Here is a 20,605-nt window from a genome sequence, read left to right as displayed (position 1 = left end):
TCCTTTTATCCCCCTATACATTCCTAGTAGTTTGGGTCACCCTGAGCTGCTTGGTTACTCTGTTGTACTCGTCCAAGCCCTATTTCATACAGCCTTATCAATCCCTGCCATGTACTGATGAGGACCAAAAGTCCGAAACAGGCTGTCTACATGTGGGTTTGATATGGCTGTGTAAAACTGAAAGCTATAAGTTTGCTATGCACCATCGGTTCTGGATGTTTGCTTGGCTTACAAGGGTGAAAAGGGATAATTTGCATATTTAGTGGTAGTGCATTGTGGGTAACCACAAATGTTCTCTTATAACTGAATTATTGCAAATTTCCTTCTGTTTTAAGAAGGCAATTACACCAAGCTTTGCTTTTTTAGTAGGAGGGATTATTGGTTCCTTTTATCCCCCTATAAATTCCTAGTAGTTTGGGTCACCCTGAGCTGCTTGGTTACTCTGTTGTACTCGTCCAAGCCCTATTTCATACAGCCTTATCAATCCATGCCATGTACTGATGAGGACCAAAAGTCCGAAACAGGCTGTCTACATGTGGGTTTGATATGGCTGTGTAAAACTGAAAGCTATAAGCTTGCTATACACCAGCGGTTCTGGATGCTTGCTTGGCTTACAAGGGCGAAAAGGGATAATTTGCATATTTAGTGGTAGAGCATTGTGGGTAACCACAAATGTTTACTTATAACTGAATTATTGTAAATTTCCTTCTGTTTTAAGAAGGCAATTACACCAAGCTTTGCTTTTTTAGTAGGAGGGCTTTTTGGTTCCTTTTATCCCCCTATACATTCCTAGTAGTTTGGGTCACCCTGAGCTGCTTGGTTACTCTGTCAAAAATATAAAACTCAATTTTGTCACAATATATCAATACAAATTTTTTTATTGAACTCCACTTAGTGCAACGCGTTTCGCAGGTGTGGTCCTGCTTCATCAGGCAAACAGGAGTATAACTCAATGGGTCTAAATGCAGAAGTGACAGAGGCGCTCACTTCTGCATTTAGACCCATTGAGTTATACTCCTGTTTGCCTGATGAAGCAGGACCACACCTGCGAAACACGTTGCACTAAGTGGAGTTCAATAAAAAATGTTGTATTGATATATTGTGACTCAATTGAGCTTTATACTTTTGAGGGAGGTAAGTCCACTTAAACATCCCCCTCTTTTAGACGGTTTTTAAATGTTTTTATTCTACTCTGGCGCCTCTGTACACCAAGCCTTGCTGAGAAGTATATGGTGGCTGCCATATTTATTTCCTTTTAAGTAATACCAGTTGCCTGTCAGCCCTGCTGATCTATTTGGCTGTAGTAGTGTCTGAATCGCTGGAGAAAGGGAAAATGTCCGCACTCACCAACAAGTAGCTTCCATACACTTTATTAGACATCCATAAAACAGCAAAGAAAGGCTGGTCAGCCTTTTTTTGCTGTTTTATGGATGTCTAATAAAGCGTATGGAAGCTACTTGTTGGTGAGTGCTGACATTTTCCCTTTCTCCAGTGTTGCTGCTTTTAGTCCAGCACCCCGATGCAGATGCGAAGAGTGCAGCGGTGTTTCTTCCTGTACAATTAGTGTCAGACTCGCACCAGAAACAAGCATGCAGCTAATCTTGTTAAATTTGACAAAAATGTCAGTAACAACTGCTCTGCTGCATGCTTGCACAGGGTCTATGGCTAAAATTATTAGAGGCCGAGGATCAGCAGGATAGTCCGGCAACTGATACTGCCTAAAATGAAATAAATATGGCAGCCTCCATATCCCTCTTACTTCAGATGTCCTTTAAAATTAGCTTGAAGAATATAATGAGCAGTACATTAGTCCCTGATAAAATTATTATTCCTAACTTTAAGATTCAATTTTAATCTAAAAGCATAATTGTTCTATTAACATATCCATTCCACAGCTGATATCAAACTATTTTGAAGTGGATCTTCGGAATAATTTAAAAAAACCTGCAGCCTCCCTGCAGTGCCTGGTACACACCATGCGATTTCCCGTCAGATAGATGGGTGGAATTGGTCATTTCTGACAGATCCGATCTGATTTCCGATTATTTTTCTGATCGATTTTTCTGATCATTTGTTTATATAAATCAATCAGAAAAACAATCGGAAATCAGATCGGACAGTTGGAAATTATCTATCTGACCCATCTATCTGATGGCAAATTGCATGATGTGTACCAGGCATAAAAGAAAGTTATAGTTACCTGAAGAGCCTCATGACGGTCTCACAAAACCATCCCAAAGACTCCACATCATCCGACTTCCGGTACTTGGCCCTGCCTCACCTCTCTCCTCGGAGAAAAATGCCCTGCTATTTTTGGAGTCCAAGGCTGCTCAGGTTACTATAACTTTCTTTTACAGGCAGGCTGCAGGATTTTTAAATTAGTACAAAGATCCGTTTTTAGATCAATTTTAATGGTGTTTTAGAATATTCCTTAATTCGAGGTCTGCTTAGTGTACTTATTAAAGTTTTAACGTTTCACCTATACATGGTAGCGGCATTGTTGCTTATAGGAAATGACAGCTAAAATAACTTACCCCCCTACTTACCTGGGGCTTACTCCAGCCCCTTGCAGCCGACATGTCCCACGCCACAGCTCCATGCTCAGCCGCTGGCCCTGGTCCCGCCTGTGCAAAGACCGACCTCACAAGGTCGTCCTCAACCGCGCCTGCGCGAGCGCCACTGTCGATCACTCGCACGTGGGCTGGAGTGTTCTGCGCAAGTGCAGTAGTTCTGCAGTAGCCTTCCAATTATCCTCAATGTCTCCCAAATGCCTTCAAGTTATAATATGTCCAGTAATTACTTAATTTACATTCAAACTGTTTGATGCAATATCTGCGAAAGTCCATGTGCTGGTAGTGGATGTATGCCGCCAACCTTGCCATGTATTGGGTGGTAACAGTCTCATGTGTAAAGTTTTAACATAGCATACGTCTGGGAATAAAGTTGCTATAAAGGGGAAAGGTAGGTACCTCATATCCGTGTATGAGTTTAAACTAAGAACAAATGCTGCCACGATAGGTAATCAGAATCCTGCTCTACATCTTAGACAACCATCACTAAAGGCCTGTTATTAATGTAAGGATTTTGCATTACTGTATATCGATGTGTTATATATTATCACCTGATTGTTAGAATTAGATACAATGTGGTTCTTCATAATTAATACTTAAATTAAAATATATAAATTCAAAAAGAAAGAAGGCTAAGAATACATATAGTCCCTGACATACAAACACCACACTTACAATTTGGCCCCCTGAGGCTTTATTACCGGCCCCCCACACACAAAACGTCTTACTTATAGATGCGGTCAGCTACATCTTTAAATATTGGTGGTCCGCTTATAGAATAGCAGTGTTGGCACCACCCATCCACATGGAAGCCAGAAAGCAGTAATTCACTGGTTTCCAATCAAATTCCACATCAGGTGACACTGCTGTACAATTGGACAGCAGGTTGTCACCTGGGTATGCTTCACTGTCTGACCTGCAAAGACTTCTACATCATTTTATGTAAACTCCGGCCCCCCAGCAGTCTGAAGTATGTTGACCCGGCCCTCGACCCAAAACGTTGGGGACCCCTGTTAAAGAGGAACTCCAGTGAAAATAATGTAATAAAAGTGCTTCATTTTTATAATACATAACATATAAATGATTTAGTCAGTGTTTGCCCATTGTAAAAATCTTTCCCCTCCCTGATTTTTATTCTGACATTTATCACATGGTGACATTTTTACTGCTGGCAGGTGATGTCAGTGGAAGTAGCTTCTGCTTGCTTTTTTGGCAGTTGGAAACAACTGTAAACAGCTATTTCCCACAATGCAACAAGGTTCTTAAACAGGAAACTGCCAGGACCATGGTCCTCACAGTTTGCTGTGGGAGGGGTTTCACCACAATATCAGCCATACAGAGCCCTCTGATTATCCATTTGTGAAAAGGAATAGATTTCTCATGTAAAAGGGAGTATCAGCTACTGATAGGGATGAAGTTCAATTCTTGGTCACGGTTTCTCTTTAAGAATTAAGCTATAGTACCTATCATGTTTGTTAACTGGGAACTACCTGTATAGGACTTGAAAAATTAAGTTCCTTGGCTGATTTTTTTAAGACCAAACTTAAAATGCATACTTTGCTTCTGTCTTTACCAAGGTGATTCCCTTATCTCATAATACAGATCAGGTTTGTTCCCAGTTTTCCTTATTCAGGTTGAGTTGCCTAACACAGGAAGTTGAGAAGGTATGCTTAGATAAAATCAAGATAGATAAGGCACCTGGCCCAGATGGCATACAACCCTAAGTAGTAGGGGAGTTATCGTTAAGCCACTTTTTCTTACTTTCTACAATTCTCTTTAAGGGGGTCACTTCCTTATGACTGGGGTATTGAGGACATAACTCCTGCCTACCTAGTTTTCAGTGGTGTAATCCCTTGCTGTCAAGAATTGCCGTTATAGCTGTTATAATAACAGCTGAGCTCCACTGAGCTCCTCCGTATGTGCTTACATTGTTGCCCGGCAACCAGACTCCCGGTCTGTGCGGAGAGTCGCTCTTTGCAGAGAGTCATCTGTTATCAGCTGCTGGGAGAATCAGCCAGAATCAGCCCCATCTACACCATACGATTCTTTGTCCGATTCAATTCATTGATTCGATTCAATCCGACCTGTCCAATTCATGATTCGATTCAATTCGATTCAAATTGAATCGAATCATGAATCGGACATGTCAGATTGAATCAAATCGAATCAATGAATCAAATTGAATCGGATCGGACAAAGAATCCTATGGTGTAGATGGGGCTGATTCTCCCAGCAGCTGATAACAGATGAGTCTCTGCACAGACCGGGAGTCTGGTTCCCAGACAACAATGTAAACAAATACTGAGGCGCTCAGCCATTATTATAACAGCTATAACGGCAATTCCTGACAGCAAGGGATTACACCACTGAAAACTAGGTAGGCAGGAGTTATGTTTGTGAAATGAAAGTAAAAAAAACACCCCTAGCAAATGGATTAGCCTCCCAGTCCGTCATCCGTCAGTGTTTACATACACTGAGAATTACATGTTGCTTTGATGAAACCATTCATTTAAAAAAAAAAAAAACTTTTCACACTATTTTAGAAGGATGTTTAATAGTTTATGCATAAACCACTTTTTATTTTTTTCCTCATTCGAAAAAGAGGTCCTTTAACAGTTTCACAGCATCAGAACAGATGCTGTGCAAAGCATGATGGAATTTCTGATGATCATGTTCTCATTCTGCTGTTTTGGTGCACATTTATTTACTTTTAAATTTTGAATTTGAGATTTGAAGCCTAGCTCGTGCAGCTGGGAGGGGTGATCAGGACACAGGATAGTTGGAACTGTGTTTCATGCTCCCTGTCACCTCCTTGCAAACCAAAAAGATGGCTGCTCCTTTAAAAAAGATGGTTGCCCCTATGAAGTCACAAACATTTGCCTGTTCTTTTAAAACAGGATGGGTAAGAGATTATATTACATATCTATTTAATTAACATAACTAATGTAACTTAATGACAGTATGTTTGTTTAGGCTGAAGTTCCCCTTTAAAATGGGTTTTCTAAAGACTGCTTTTTTCTCACCAACATGCCCTGCTTTTATGAAGTGATGTATGCAAATGTAGATCTTGGGAAAGCCATATATGTAGTGTACCTGGATTTTGTAAAGGCATCCCTACAATAGCCTAGTGCAGAAGCTGAGGATAAAATATGTGTATGTGGATAGATGCAAAGAGTGGTGATAATGTAAGAGTTGCCCTCTTTGTGGATCCTATAAAATTATGGAGAATTATAAACACTAAACAGGAAAGTGACTTTTTATATGAGTAAGCAGCCACGTTCATTGAAAAAGAGCAATCATGCATAAGAAAACCCATCAATATTTGTAGAATCAACAGGTTTATAGTTAAGAACAATTGTATAAAACTGTAAATAGGTAAAAAAAACAACAACACTTGGCTAGCTCTCATTTGTATAAATAACAGTAAAACAAACATAACTACAAATCAGTTCCCTTTGAACATATGAGGTAGTATAGTGATAGTGCGAGGGATATTGGTCACCAGCTCACAATTTGGTGCATGGGCAGTTTATGCAAATTTAGACTGTGCGACCCTGCGATAATATACTGCCTTATGGAGGGGGAAGTACCTGATTCATGGATCGAATCCACTACGTTCTGGGGTTAGGTATGCACGGTGTATAACCTATAAGTACAGGAGTTGATCAGGTGTGTGTGTTGCCACCTTAGGTACCCCTGTGTCTCCTCCTATTCATCCTTCGAGATAGAACCCACAGAATGCTCCAGGCCAAAGTAGCGCGACTGGGAGTGGTGCATACGCACAAATCCCCATCTGGTAACGAGGGTACAGCGGACGACTGGGTGACTGCACCAAGGGACACAGAGAATTCCAGGGGCTGGAAGAAGCCCCAGGTAAGTAAAGCTACAATACTTTATATCACCTCATGTATACTTTAAGCCAAGATAATTAACATAAAAATGTGTATACTAAATAAAAAATTTTAATGTTCTGCTATGAGCTGTTACGGTCTTATTTAAGCTTATCATCTAGCCATTAATCTGGTTTAATAGGATATTTGTAATAGTGGCCATTTGTGGACTTTATGGGTCTTTGTGCTTTGAGAGATTGTTATATTTAATTTTAAATTTGTACCTTTCATTAGATTACACAAGTGTTGTTTGACCTTTTGTTGGCTTAGGGGGACTACCCTGTTGTTCTGTAGGTTTGATTTGTTCTCAAAGACTTGTTAATATAGTAACATAGTTTGGTTAAAAAAAGACATCCGTCTATCAAGTTGCCTTTTTGTGTAATGTTACTTGTATTGTAGTGCCTCATATTAACCTTATTGCAAAGCCACAATGTAGATGGTGACATATCTGTGGTCTGATCATCATTAAAAAAGTGTTCCTCCACAATCTACTGCTTAATGTCTGAACATTTACAGGGTTTTTTTTAGATTCATTGTTTTATAACAGGATAATTTTAATGTTATTAAAACAGATTGTTGTAATTTGACCATGTGTTAAGTATGTTCCTTAGAAATAGTAGTGATAGAGCTATAAATATTGAAATCAGGATGTGATGAATCTTAAAATACAAATTGTGGGCTGAGGAATAAAAGTAGGACTTGCTTTAGCTTCTCTCCACACCTTCAACCAAGTAAATGTGAATGGTTGGTTCTTTGGTGTTTGGTCAGTTCATTGCGGAATTTGTTTGGTTTTATTCAAGTTCTGTATAGTGTTTGAAGTTGTAAGTGGCAGTAAAACTGTAATGAAGATCAGGGCCGGATTTGGGGAGAGGCACTCATAGCCTGGGACTAGGGCGGCAGAATTCACCAGAATATGTGGGGCGGGTGACAGCTTAACTGTATCTGGCTGTCACCTGCCATAGCTGAAAGCCGCTACAAGTCCCCAGCCAGCCGCCCCGCTTTGCTGTGTCTCTAGCGTTCCCTGTGTTACAGCTAAGCTGACGGGGGCGGCTGCTGGATACGAGTGGAGCCAGCAGTGCAGACTTAGAGGATGGAGACAGCGTGCAGCAGTCAGTGTGAATACGTTCATACAGTAACGATGGTACACTTGGCAGCTGCAAGCAGATGCTCTCTCCCGAGTCCAGACTCCAGTGTGCAAGTCACATGGTGTCAGCCCTGAGCCCGCCCAGCCAGGAGTGTGGAGTGGTTCTCGTCCTGTACCTTATGCTGCCGATGCCCAGCTTACTCCCAGTCACAGGTCAGGACAGGTCGCTATTCTGCCACCTCTGTCCCCTGTGCCTTTAGCTTTCCCTGCTTATCTCTCGTAATTTGAAGTTAACACTCGCAGCATCCATGCCTCTTCCAGCTCAAGCTGTTCAATGTCTGTTCAGGTCAGCAGCTGAGGTCAGAGGTCAGGAAGCTGCCCTGCTGCTTGGGCCAACACTCCTGATCCACGCAGTGGAGGAAGGAGAAAGGCTTGGTAAGATACATCAGTGCCTGCTCCCCCTGCCTGTTAGTAAAGGGAGATATGCATTGCTTAAAAATAATAACAACAAAAAAACACACCCACACATACCACAAACAACACACACTCCTCCCCCCCCCCCACCCTTAAAGTAAACCTGAGGACGGAAGAAATAATAATAAAAAACAAAATATATATATATATATATATATATATATATATATATATATATATATATATATATATATATATAAAATCTGTGGCTTCCCCCAGCCCCTTCAGGCTGATCGGTCCATCTGCATCGTCCACATTTAGCTCTGGTAATGCAGCCAGTCCGTGTACGCCCAGTCCGCCTGCGCTTTTTACCCCATCATGCTCCTGTCACCAGGAGTGTTCTGTATGGTCCAGGTGTTGGTAGCACGATTTGGGGGCACATATGCGGCTGTGCAATCCGACTGGCAGAATTACTGGGGTTAACTGCGGACGATGTAGGTGGTGTGGGACCGATCAGCATGAAGGGGGCTAGAGGAAGCCACAGGTAAATATATATTTTTTTAATTTTCTTCTGATCTCAGGTTTACTTTAAAATAATCCTGAAAATGTGGATATATGGGCAATTACCTCATTAGTGAGATGCCTGGATGGGAAGTCCTGAGGTTTCCTGCATCTTCTTGTACCCCATCATCTTCTTGTACCCCACCATTACAGTGTTGACCCCTCCTCTATGGTCGCATTGGTTTCCTCAGTGTGCATGTGCGGCAATCCATACTGGACATGCGAGATTTAAGTCTGTGCATAACGAGTAGAAGAAAGGTGCCTGTGCACACAAGTGCCTTTATTCTACTGGGCATGCATGGACCTTATTTGTGCATGCCCAGTACAGGCACACTTGTCCATGCCAGCGCTCACACACTGAAGAAACCAGGAGGCCCAGCACTGGCATGGCGTGGTCCAAGAAGACCTGGGAAACCTCTCAACCATCCTGAGGCTTCCCACTGGTAAGGTAAGTAACTACATATAAATGTATTTATTCTCTTTAGGTTTGCTTTACACAAAGAATATTAAAATACATTTTAGAGAAAAAAAAACCCTCACAATTCAATATGTGTAGAACCATGAAATTAATTGGTAATTATTATCATCATGAGTTTTATTTCCTGACGCACTTTTGGGAGAGTACATTCTCCCAGAGTAAAACAGAATGCCTTCAGGAGGCTATGGAAGTAACATTAATTCTGATTTCCACACCTCCCGTCGGAGCACTAGAGAATTGGCCCCCTTTACTGTCTGCTTTGCTGCCCATATAGCAGTGCAGCTCTCTGTGTCCTCCACGGGGAACTTACAAGCTCAGCTCTGGCCACTCCTTCCTTTCTACACTGCGTAATGTGCATGCGCCAATTACTGACATGTGCAATATGCGTTGCATGGGTGTGTGGGATGAAGCAGAGTACAGCAGATCCTGTACGTTCCCTCTGGGGTACATAGAGATCTACACTGCTGTACGGAAAGCATAGATTATAGTAAAGGGTGTCACAACCTCTAATGCCCCGTGGGAGATATGGAAGTCAAAAGATCCAACATTACTTCTGTAGCCTCCCAGCGGGGATTATATTTAATTTAGAAAATTTCAGCTTATATTGTGGGAGAATGTTTTTATTCGAGGGTGGAGGGTGTAGTTGGTGAGGTGGTTGTTGGACAAGGGGGCCCGGGGGGGGGGGGGGGGGGGAGGATTGGAGACAGCGGGCCTTGGGTGGTGAAAAGTACAAATCCGGCCCTGATGAAGATATGTTGTTAACATATTTTAACCCTTAAGGTGCATACACACATCAGACTATAGTCTTTGGAAAATAAAAGATCACAGACCAATTTTACCCCCTTCCATGTAGTATGAGAGCCATACCTACACAGTCTATTCTATGGAGCTGAACTCCTCATCAGACAGAAATCTTTGCAAGATGCTGTACACAGAGATTCTGTAGACATTCAAAAGATCAGTATCTGCAAAAGATCTGTTCCTGCAAAAGATCTGTTCCTGCAAAAGATCTGTTCCTGCAAAATGCATTCATAGTCTATGATATCTGCAGATCATCATACACACCTTGTTTAACAGACATTCATCTGCAGATCAGATCCACCAGGATGGATTTTCAGATCTGCAGATGATTGTCTGATCTGCAGATGAATGTCAGTTAAACAAGGTGTGTATGATGATTGCAGATCTCAGACTATGAATGCAATTTGCAGGAACGGATCTTTGGCAGGAACAGATCTTTTGCAGATACTGATCTTTTGTGTCTGTACAGCATCTGTGTGTGCAGCATCTTGCAAAGATTTTTTTTCTGATGGGGAGTTCAGCTCCATAGAAAAGACTGTGAAGGTATGGCTCTCATACTATATGGAAGGGGGTAAAATTGGTCTATGATCTTTCATTTTCAAAAGACTATTGTCTGATGTGTGTATGTGGCCTTAGACTGCCGTGGGCATCTATAGGTGTTCTCTGTTTTTGCATCTGTATGCAGACATTTATAGGCGTTTAGGTTCCCAAAAATCCTTTGCCACAGATGTTTAAAAGGGGTCAGTGACAACTTTCTATTTGACGTGAAATATGTAAATAATCCTAACATGAGTCACATGTAAGAATGATCCTAAATAGAATGATTGTTTGCCTGGGGGATCATGTGGTAAAATACATAGCGGTGCCTCATTAGTATCAAAAAATACTATTATTATCTAGAGACACCCGCTCCACATATAGACCCACAGGTGAACAAACTCTAATCTATAAAAAATATGATTAGTACTAAATTAATCTCCACTGAAGTTACCGCTAAAATAAAGTGCTGGTGCTATATAAATTTGAATATCATCAATCTGTGCTAACAGTTACCATCCAAATATTAGATTCAATTCATAAATAAACAAACAATCAGAACTTCAAAAAATATGACACATCAAAGAATTGTGACCAATTCAATAAGTGGAAACAATGTGCAAAAAGGCAATGAGGTAGATGAGAAATAGAAAAATACATTAACATTGAGGTAGATAGGATGAAAAAGCAGCTAGAAAAAAGATGGCGACACAGAGAACGCCAATAAGGAGTGAGTAGTGAACTCAAGTAGCGGCAAAAATCAGAGGAGAGAAAACATGATGACTCACCAAGTAGAAACAGTAGAAAGACCTAGGATGGCTGCAACAGCGCTGCTCGCTAAGGTCCCTTGGCAGCTTCGGCGGAACTAGTGGGACAGCGCGGGCAGCACTGTTGCAGCCATCCTAGGTCTTTCTACTCGGTGAGTCTTCATGTTTTCTCTCAGATTTCGCACAGATTGATGATATTCAAATTTATATAGCACCAGCACTTTATTTTAGCGGTAACTTCAGTGGAGATTAATTTAGTACTAATCATATTTTCTATGGATTAGAGTTTGTTCCCCTGTGGGTCTATATGTGGAGCGGGTGTCTCTAGATAATAATAGTATTTTTTGATACCAATGAGGCACCGCTATGTATTTTACCACATGATCCCCCAGGCAAACAGTCATTCTATTTAGGATCATTCTTACATGTGACTCAGTTTATGATTAAATGTTATATAGGGGCCCGTGACCCTGGTTGGCTGCTTGTTTTTAATTGTTTTTAATTTATTGAGTTGGCTGTGAATAAAGACTTTTTCATTTGATCTTATTGTCTCAGGCTCGATTCATATATTTTTGCTTATTTACAGGTATTTAAGATATTACTTATGATTAATGAGGCGGACCTTTGTTCTTTCATGCTTTAGTTAGTGTAGTTCGAGGTCGATGACCTCTTTCCCCCTGCTTATTAAACCTATTTAGGTATTTATGGTAATTATTGTTGCCTGAGTATGTCTGCTCGTTTGTTCTGGTGCTAACCAACTTCATCCTAGTGATATAGCATGTGGGTGTATGTGCTGTGTGTGTGGGGCTAACCGGCCAGCCTAGACTTCAGGTTTAATCATTTTATCATATTTAGTTAGATGTTATGGTATTTTATACAAAAACAAATAAAAAAATGTGAGGTGATTGACATATACCTTTCCTTTTTTATCCTACTTTAATGTTTTTCAATATTCTTTGGATGTCTGGTGTAAATCGCTTTCTTGAGGTCATGCCATTGCATCTCAATCGGGTTGAGGTCAGGACTCTGACTGGGGCACTCCAGAAGGTGTATTTTCTTCTGTTTAAGCCATTCTGTTGTTGATTTACTTCTATCCTTTGGGTTGTTGTCCTGTTGCAACACCCATTTTCTGCTGAGCTTCAGCTGGTGGACAGATGGCCTGCAAACCATGATGCCCCCACCACCATACTTCATAGTTGGGATGAGGTTTTTATGTTGGTGTGCTGTGCCTCGTTTTCTCCACACAGTGTTTCTTCCAAACAACTCAACTTTGGTTTCATCTGTCCACTGAATATTTTTCCAATACTGCTCTGGAACATACAGGTGCTCTTTTGCAAACTTTAAACGTGCAGCAATGGGTTTTTTTTGGACAGCAGTGGCTTCCTCTGTGGTATCCTCCCATGAACTCCATTGTTGTTTACTGTTTTCATATTGTAGATTTGCTAACATGGATGTTAGCATATGCCAGAGACTTTTCTAAGTCTTTAGCTGACACTCTAGGATTCTTCTTCACCTCATTGAGCATTCTGCGCTGTGCTCTTGCAGTCATCTTTACAGGATTGCCACTCCTAGGGAGAGTAGCAGCAGTGCTGAGCTTCCTCCATTCATAGACAATTTGTCTTACCGTAGATTGATGACCTGCAAGGCTTTTGGAGATACTTTTAGAACCCTTTCAAGCTTCATGCAAGTCAACAATTTTTAATCGTAGATTTTCTGAGAGCTCTTTTGTACGAGGCATCATTCACACCAGGCAATGCTTCTTGGGAAAAGCAAACCCAAAACTGGTGTATTTTTTTATTGGACAGGGCAGCTGTAACCAACACCTTCAATCTCATCTCATTGATTGGACTCCAGCTGGCTGACACCTCAGTCCAATTAGCTCTTGAAGATGTCATGTCTAGGGGTCAGGTCTAGGGGTTCACATACTTTTTCCACCTGCACTGTGAATGTTTACATGGTGTGTTCAATAAAAACATAGACACATTTAATTATTTGTGTGGTATTCGTTCAAGCAGACTGTGATTTTGTCTATTGTTGTGACTTAGGTAAAGATCAGATCACATTTTATGACCAATTTGTGCAGAAATCTAAAGGGTTTGCATACTTTTTCTTGCTACTGTATACTGGGGGCACCTATACCAGGCTACCTACTGTATACTGGGGGCACCTATACCATGCTACCTATACTGGGGGCACCTATAGTAGGCTTCCTATTCTGGAGCACATATACCAGGCTACCTGTACTGTGGGCATCTGTACCATGCTACCCATACTGGTGGAAGGCAGCAAAATGCCTAGAACTGGCACTGTTGGCAGCAGTAAAGATGCTGCCACCTGTGATAACTTTTAAGAATGTAAATTAGGGTGAAGTAATATTTTGCTTTGAACAAACAGTGACTAAGTCATTGATAAAGTAAATTTGTGAAATATATGCACTTTTTCTTATTAGGTTATATTCAGTAAAGTTCCTCTTTATCCAGGAAACTAAAAAAGTTATGGTGTGCTAAAATAATTTAAAGCCAAACTTTAAGAGACTCTGTAACAAAATTTTCAGCCTTAGTTCTTCTATCCTATAAGTTCCTTTGCCTGTTCTAATGTGCTCTGGCTTACTGCAGCCTTTCCTAATTGCACAGTGGCTGTGTTATCTCTGTTATATGATCTAATCTGTTTTCTTCAGTTGGCTCTGTGAGCTAAGGCTGGAATGTGTGGAATGTGCAGGGCTGCTTGTGATTGGATAGAAGTGATACACACCCTCTGCAGGACCCCTGCAGACTCTGTATGACTCACACACTCTGCTTATGTGAGCCTATCACAAGCTGGTTAGTTTGTTTGTAAACACTGCCTAAAACTGTTAATTACAATCCAGGATTGCAGCAGAGAGTGGCAGAAACAGCCCAGAGGGGCCCAGGAGAACATAATGAATAGAATGATATGCTTTTTGCTGTACAAAATTTAGAGTACAGATTCTCTTTAAAGGGGTTTTGTGGAGTGTAAAAAAAAACAAAAACAGACACTTACCTGGGGCCTCTATCGGCCCCCTGTAGCTGTCATGTCCCACGCCGTCCTCCTACGATCCTCCATTCCCTGCCGCCGGCACCGATCAATTATTCGTCCGCCGGCATTGGTCCATTATTGGTCTAACAAGACAAATAGTGTGCGCTCCCACTCGCGTCTCCGGGAGCTTACTGCGCAGGCGCAGTACAAGGTTTTCTCGTACTGCGCATGCGCAGTAAGCTCCCGAGGACGCAAGCAGTAGCGAGCATGCACACGGCCACGGCTGCGCAGCCACAGTCTCGCTAGAGGAATAATTGGACCAGCGGCGGGGAACAGATGATCGTAGGAGTACGGCGCGGGACATGACCGCTACAGGGGGGCGATAAAAGCCCCCAGGTATGTGTCTTTTTTTGTTTTGCTCTTTTACACTCCACAGAAACCCTTTAAATTGAAGTAAAATTCATAAAGCATGTGTTCTTTAATGTAAATTATAAATACTGGTATTATTTTTGGTTGTACATTTTAACTTTAAAAATGTGGCATTTGCTCATCAATCCACACGGTTCTGGACCTTTGTTCTAGCTAGTTCCAGATTAAAAAGAGGGTTCTTGAAATTTCCTGGAGAAGGTAGGCAAGCATAGTGACTGACACAACTTCCTGCCTTATCCTATTCAGAATAATGAATATGGATAAGGTACTGTAGGTCGTGAACTGTGCAGCTGAAGTACAAATGTTTCCATGCTCTCCCCTTGTCATTTTCTCTGGAAATGCCCTTTTCAGCCACAAATAGAAGCAAGTGCTAGACAAAGTAACATGTGACTCCCAAAGAAAGGAGATTAGAGGCCGTTACTTGTTCTTTTTACTTCTGAATCACATTTGAATGGCCTCCCTACATCTGAATATACAGCTTGTAAAAAGCAAGCAATAGTGCAGTGCTGGCAAGCAGATTTGACTCATGAAGTAGGTATTCTATCTACATCTTTTCTTCTATACACTAATCTTTTCTTCTATACACTGGTGATGACCTTACCAGCCTGACGGATATTTGAATTTGTCTTTGAACTTTAATCTTTAACATTGTTATCTTTCTTTTGTACAGGAATCTGTCCTTAATGCTATTGAAAGCATACTGAAATCTTTGTACCCTGGTAAAGTGAGTGAGGAAACTGAAACAGTTTGTGTACAGTCTAAAGAAGCTGAAATCAATAGCTATGTATACGCAGAAGAAAATAATGCCAAACATGTTCTAAACAGTTCTAATCCAAAACAGAATTCTTGCTGGCAGTCTGAAGCCTGTTTAACAGATATGGTACCAGATAATGGTAGGACTAAGAACTCCAGTAATGATCCTCTGGAAGCCTTACCATCACCTGCTGTGCCATGTACATTAATACATAATAGCAAACCTGACAATGGTCTTACTGTGTATGATTCATCTTTAAAGGAAGTTGATTTTGACAATCAACTTCAACTTGGTGAACTCACAGAGTATAAAAAACACACTTCTTATGATGGTCTGGAAACCTCTGATAACGACTGGACTATGGGTAAAGCTTTTAAAACTTCAAGTGGAGAAAATATTGAACCTGTAAAGGTATTCTGCAAATCAGGAGATATTAATACATCCAAACTACCAAAGGAAACTGACGTCACTAAAAGTCCTGAAAATAAATCCAACAACGCAGTCTTTAAGAAACATGGAAGTATAACAGCCTTTGATCTAATGAGTCACAGAGTTGTAAAGAAGCCATTGTCTGCAGTTGATATTTTTACTCAGGAATACAGAAAACCACATCTTACAGAGTCAGCAGTGGTTGGATTTAATGAAACTGACGCAGACATTTTTGAACTTTGGAAACAACTTGACAAAGAAGAAAAACTTAAGTAATGTTCTACTTTAATTTTAACCCTTTTGGTATATTTCGCACCTTTGTAAATCAACCTCCTTTAACCCAGGGGAATTGCACAACAGTGCAATTTTATATACATACAGGATCTTCTCAAAAAATGTGCATATTGTGATAAAGTTTGTTATTTTCTGTAATGTACTAATAAACATTAGACTTTCATATATTTTAGATTCATTACACACAACTGAAGTAGTTCCAAGCCTTTTATTGTTTTAATATTGATGATTTTGGCATACAGCTCATGAAAACCCAAAATTCCTATCTCAAAAAATTAGCATATTTCATCCGACCAATAAAAGAAAAGTGTTTTTAAAACAAAAAAGTCAACCTTCAAATAATTATGTTCAGTTATGCACTCAATACTTGGTCGGGAATCCTTTTGCAGAAATGACTGCTTCAATGCGGCGTGGCATGGAGGCAATCAGCCTGTGGCACTGCTCAGGTGTTATGGAGGCCCAGGATGCTTCGATAGCGGCCTTAAGCTCATAAAGAGTGTTGGGTCTTGCGTCTCTCAACTCTCTCTTCACAATATCCCACAGATTCTCTATGGGGTTCAGGTCAGGAGAGTTGGCAGGCCAATTGAGCACAGTAATACCATGGTCAGTAAACCATTTACCAGTGGTTTTGGCACTGTGAGCAGTTGCCAGGTCGTTCTGAAAAATGAAATCTTCATCTCCATAAAGCTTTTCAGCAGATGGAAGCATGAAGTGCTCCAAAATCTCCTGATAGCTAGCTGCATTGACACTGCCCTTGATAAAACACAGTGGACCAACACCAGCAGCTGTATGCCAAAAGCATCAATATTAAAATAATAAAAGGCTTGGAACTACTTCAGTTGTGTGTAATGAATCTAAAATATATGAAAGTCTAATGTTTATCAGTACATTACAGAAAATAATGAACTTTATCACAATATGCTAATTTTTTGAGAAGATCCTGTACAACCTGACTCTCATAATTTTATGTAAAATTAGAATAACTTTATTCAGCATGGGGCACTCAATTACACAATGTACCCAGAGAAAAAAAAATCTAAAAACAACCTAGTTGTTTACAGACCGCTCCTTAAAGCGGATCCGAGATGAAAAACTAACTATAACAAGTAACTCATCTACCGGATTTTTTGGACTATAAGACGCACCTAGGTTTAGAGGACAAAAACCAAGGGAAAAAATAATTTACTACACCTGGTGTGTCTATGGTACATGGGCGTCTTATGGACCTTTTCCCCCCAATTATTATGTCCCTCTTTTACCTTCCTTGAACCTTCTGTGTCCTCTCTCCTCCCAGGTCCCCTGGTGTCCCTGTGTCCTCTTTCCCCCTTCCTCTGTCCCATGTTCTCTGTCCCTCTGTTCCCGTCCTCCATCCCCCTGTGTCCTGTTTCCTCAGTGCCTTCTACCCCTGTGTTCCCCTGCGTCCTCCGTGTCCTCTATCCCTCATGTCCCTTCTACCCTCACCATGTCCTCTAGTGTGTTAAATACTTGCAGTCTGGCATCTCTATCCCTGTGTCCTCTATCACTCATCTCCCTTCTATTTCCATGTCCCCCTCTTCCATCCCCATTGTCCACCAGTGAGTTACATACATACTGTACATGTAGCAGGGCATCTCAATCCCTGTATTCCCCTGTGTCCTCCATGTCCCCTGTCACTCATCTTCTGGGCATCTCAACCCATGTATTCCCCTGTGTCCTCCATGTCCCCTGTCACTCATCTGCTGGGCATCTCAACCCGTGTATTCCCCTGTGTCCTCCATGTCCCCTGTCACTCATCTGCTGGGCATCTAAACCCGTGTATTCCCCTGTGTCCTCCATGTACCCTGTCACTCATCTGCTAGGCATCTCAACCCGTGTATTCCCCTGTGTCCTCCATGTCCCTTGTCACTCATCTGATGGGCATCTTAATCCCTCTGTTCCTGTGTCCCCATCTCTTTTTTTCTGTTCTATTGCTGATGTCCTCCTCCTCTGTCCCCATGTCAGCTAGTGCATGTAATACTGTACATACTTGTAGCTGTTCCCGTTCTTCATGTCCCCCATCTCTTATGTCCCTTCTATTGTTGGTGCTCGTCGGTACACCTGGTCAATGTCCTCCTCCGGCGCCCCACGTGTCAGCCAGCATTTGAGATTCAAACTGGCAGCCACGCAGCTCCCTCTATTTAAAAGTCACAGCACAGCTTTGCTGATCTATGAGCAGGACAACAGCTCCATCAGTGGGGCCAATCAGTGCACTCCCTGCTACTGAGGGAATGCCATGATTGGCTCCAAAGACGGACTTTGCACCCGCCCTCGGGACTATCGGGTACTGTTTTGATTAGAGCAGAAAACATCAAGCAGCATGATTGGCGGGCTGGGGCAGCGCCCCCCGCCTGATTGGCTCATAGATTGGCAAAGCTGTGTGCGTTAATGGATTAATTAGAAGGGAGAGGCGAGATAGAGGACAAATAGGACACGGGAACACAGGGATTGAGATGCGCGGCTGTATGCACAGTATCTATGGCGGACACGGACTGAGGCACAGATCCAAATATCTAGTATTCGGACTATAAGACGCATTGACTTTTCTCCCCCACTTTTGGAGGAGAAAAAGTGTGTCTTATAGTCCGAAAAATACCGTATATATATATATATCTTATCTAAAGTTTAGATAGTTTACACAGCATATCTAGCTGCAAACAGCTTCAAAAGTTTGATTATTTATTCCTGTGATACAATGAGGGCAGCCATGTTCTGTTTGTCACATTGTCACAGGCTGAGGGCTGGAGATGCTATCAGCTTGCCTGTGTGTAAATTCATTCCCCTCTCCTCCTCCCTCCTCCCCTCTGCCTCTAAAATCAATGTCTAGTAACCTCCTCCTGCCCAGACTTAGCTCCCATAAGCCCTTGCTAGTTGCTACACTGCCAAGACACTGTGAAAAGCTGTGGGCGAGGCTTGTTTAGTTTAGGGAATTAGAGTATTAAAACAAAACAAAAAAAGTATTTGGCTTGAGGAATGCCCTATAAACTACTGTATATGAAAGGAACACAATTATGCAATGAGTAAAAGTTTATCTCGGGTCCACTTTAAAACCAACGCACACATGCATAATCACAATCTACTGTATGTCAAGTGTAACTTAGTGACTGATGAATTTGCACTGGACTACTGGCAAATGCAGCTGATCCACTGTGCCTTAACCATCTGGAAATCAATGTCCATGTAATTATCAAAGCACACAACGTTCCTGTGCACTATACTACCCAGTGCACTGGGACTTATTAGCATACCCTCTATATGGCTGTCGGTGCAGCCCGACCCCCTCCACATAATGGATTGTCACAGTCAATAGTTTGTAAAGCACATGTAGCTATTAGAGAACTACCCACCTGATGGACCTGACCTCCTTACAGTCTTCCTCCTTTGCTGTATGGCCACGGCATCACACGATTTTACAGTTGTAAAGGGAAATACACTTCCAGAGATGATCTGTTTGGTGAAGCTGATGGCAACTCTGGCCAGCCAGATACGCAACCATGCAAAGGCTGCAGCATGTATGCACAGGGAGGTCAGTGCACTCTCTGAACACCAGAGTTTAGGACCATTTCCATATATATGTTACGCCCCAAAACACATGGGCTTCCTCAGTGTGAATGGCTGTGGATTGATGTTCTTCAGAGTAGAATATCAGGTTGACGTTAATAGAAGCAAGGAATGCAGGTTGCCCTCTAGTTAAAATATATTGATGATGTTCTCCTCGTCTGAAAAAGCAACAAGGAGAGTCTTACAAAGATAAAAAGTATCTGTTGGTATGAGGTGCTTTTGCTGATGTGTTTCAGTCATTCCATGTGACCATGTGATAATGCATAATTTGGATGTGGGTGGTAGATGATTGGGAGTGTAGGGACTGAGAGATCAGAGGTTGAACTCATTGATGTGTAATTAAAGTGATTGACAGCTGAGGTCATCCTTGAACTTTACCCACTGGTTGATGCTAGGTAATGTTGAAAGCTTATGGAATGAAAAGTAAAATATATCGCAGTACTCTTAACAAAAAACATAATGGTTTAAAGATATAATGGAGAAACACCTAAAGAATAAGGATTGTTGGTTAGGATAGGTGGATTATGCATATTAACTGTCCTTCAATACACAGCCATTTACACTGAGGAAGCCCACGTGTTTGTTTGCATAACACGTATGTGGGCGTTGTCCTGATCTCCGGTGTTGGGAAAGTGCTCTGTCCTCCCGGTGCACACATGCTGCAGTCGATGTATGGTTGCGTATCTGGCTGGCCAGAGTTACTATCAGTCTCACCAACCAATAAACCCCCGGAAGTGTACACTGGTAAAACCGTGGGATGCAAAACATCCAGGAGGCACTATAGTTTAATCATAGCAAAAATTAGTACAAAAGATGCAGCAGTGCAGTGTGTAGAGATCATGATATTGCAAATGATCAAATCTTATAATCTGTGCATAGCTTGTGTTGCTGTACCTGGGTGAGGAGGAGGCAGCTGTGGGCGCCAATGGGTGCACGGGCCTTACGACCGTTTTGCGGGGCGGATGCCAAGCTTCATCTTAGGTGTGGGATGCCTACAGCAAATGAGAAAGACTGTTAACCTCCTTGG

The 20,605-nt window shown here is 41.7% G+C and overlaps 1 protein-coding gene across 6 annotated transcripts in view; it reads left to right on the top strand.

Moving 5' to 3' along the window:
* The window catches only part of PMS1 (PMS1 homolog 1, mismatch repair system component), a 653,312-nt gene that overhangs the window by 569,097 nt on the left and 63,610 nt on the right, over nucleotides 1-20,605 (top strand). For all 6 annotated transcript variants that reach the window (XR_011022768.1, XM_068244909.1, XM_068244906.1 and 3 more), the window contains one exon: nucleotides 15,196-15,980. Coding sequence is in view for 5 of the 6 variants with exons in the window: in XM_068244909.1 (XP_068101010.1) it covers nucleotides 15,196-15,980 (785 nt within the window). In the remaining variant the exon portion in view is untranslated. The remainder of the gene's footprint in view (nucleotides 1-15,195; nucleotides 15,981-20,605) is intronic.

The sequence above is a fragment of the Hyperolius riggenbachi genome, chromosome 7, assembly GCF_040937935.1.
Source record: "Hyperolius riggenbachi isolate aHypRig1 chromosome 7, aHypRig1.pri, whole genome shotgun sequence".
Lineage (NCBI taxonomy): Eukaryota > Metazoa > Chordata > Amphibia > Anura > Hyperoliidae > Hyperolius > Hyperolius riggenbachi.
This window is presented reverse-complemented; position numbering and strand designations above follow the sequence as displayed.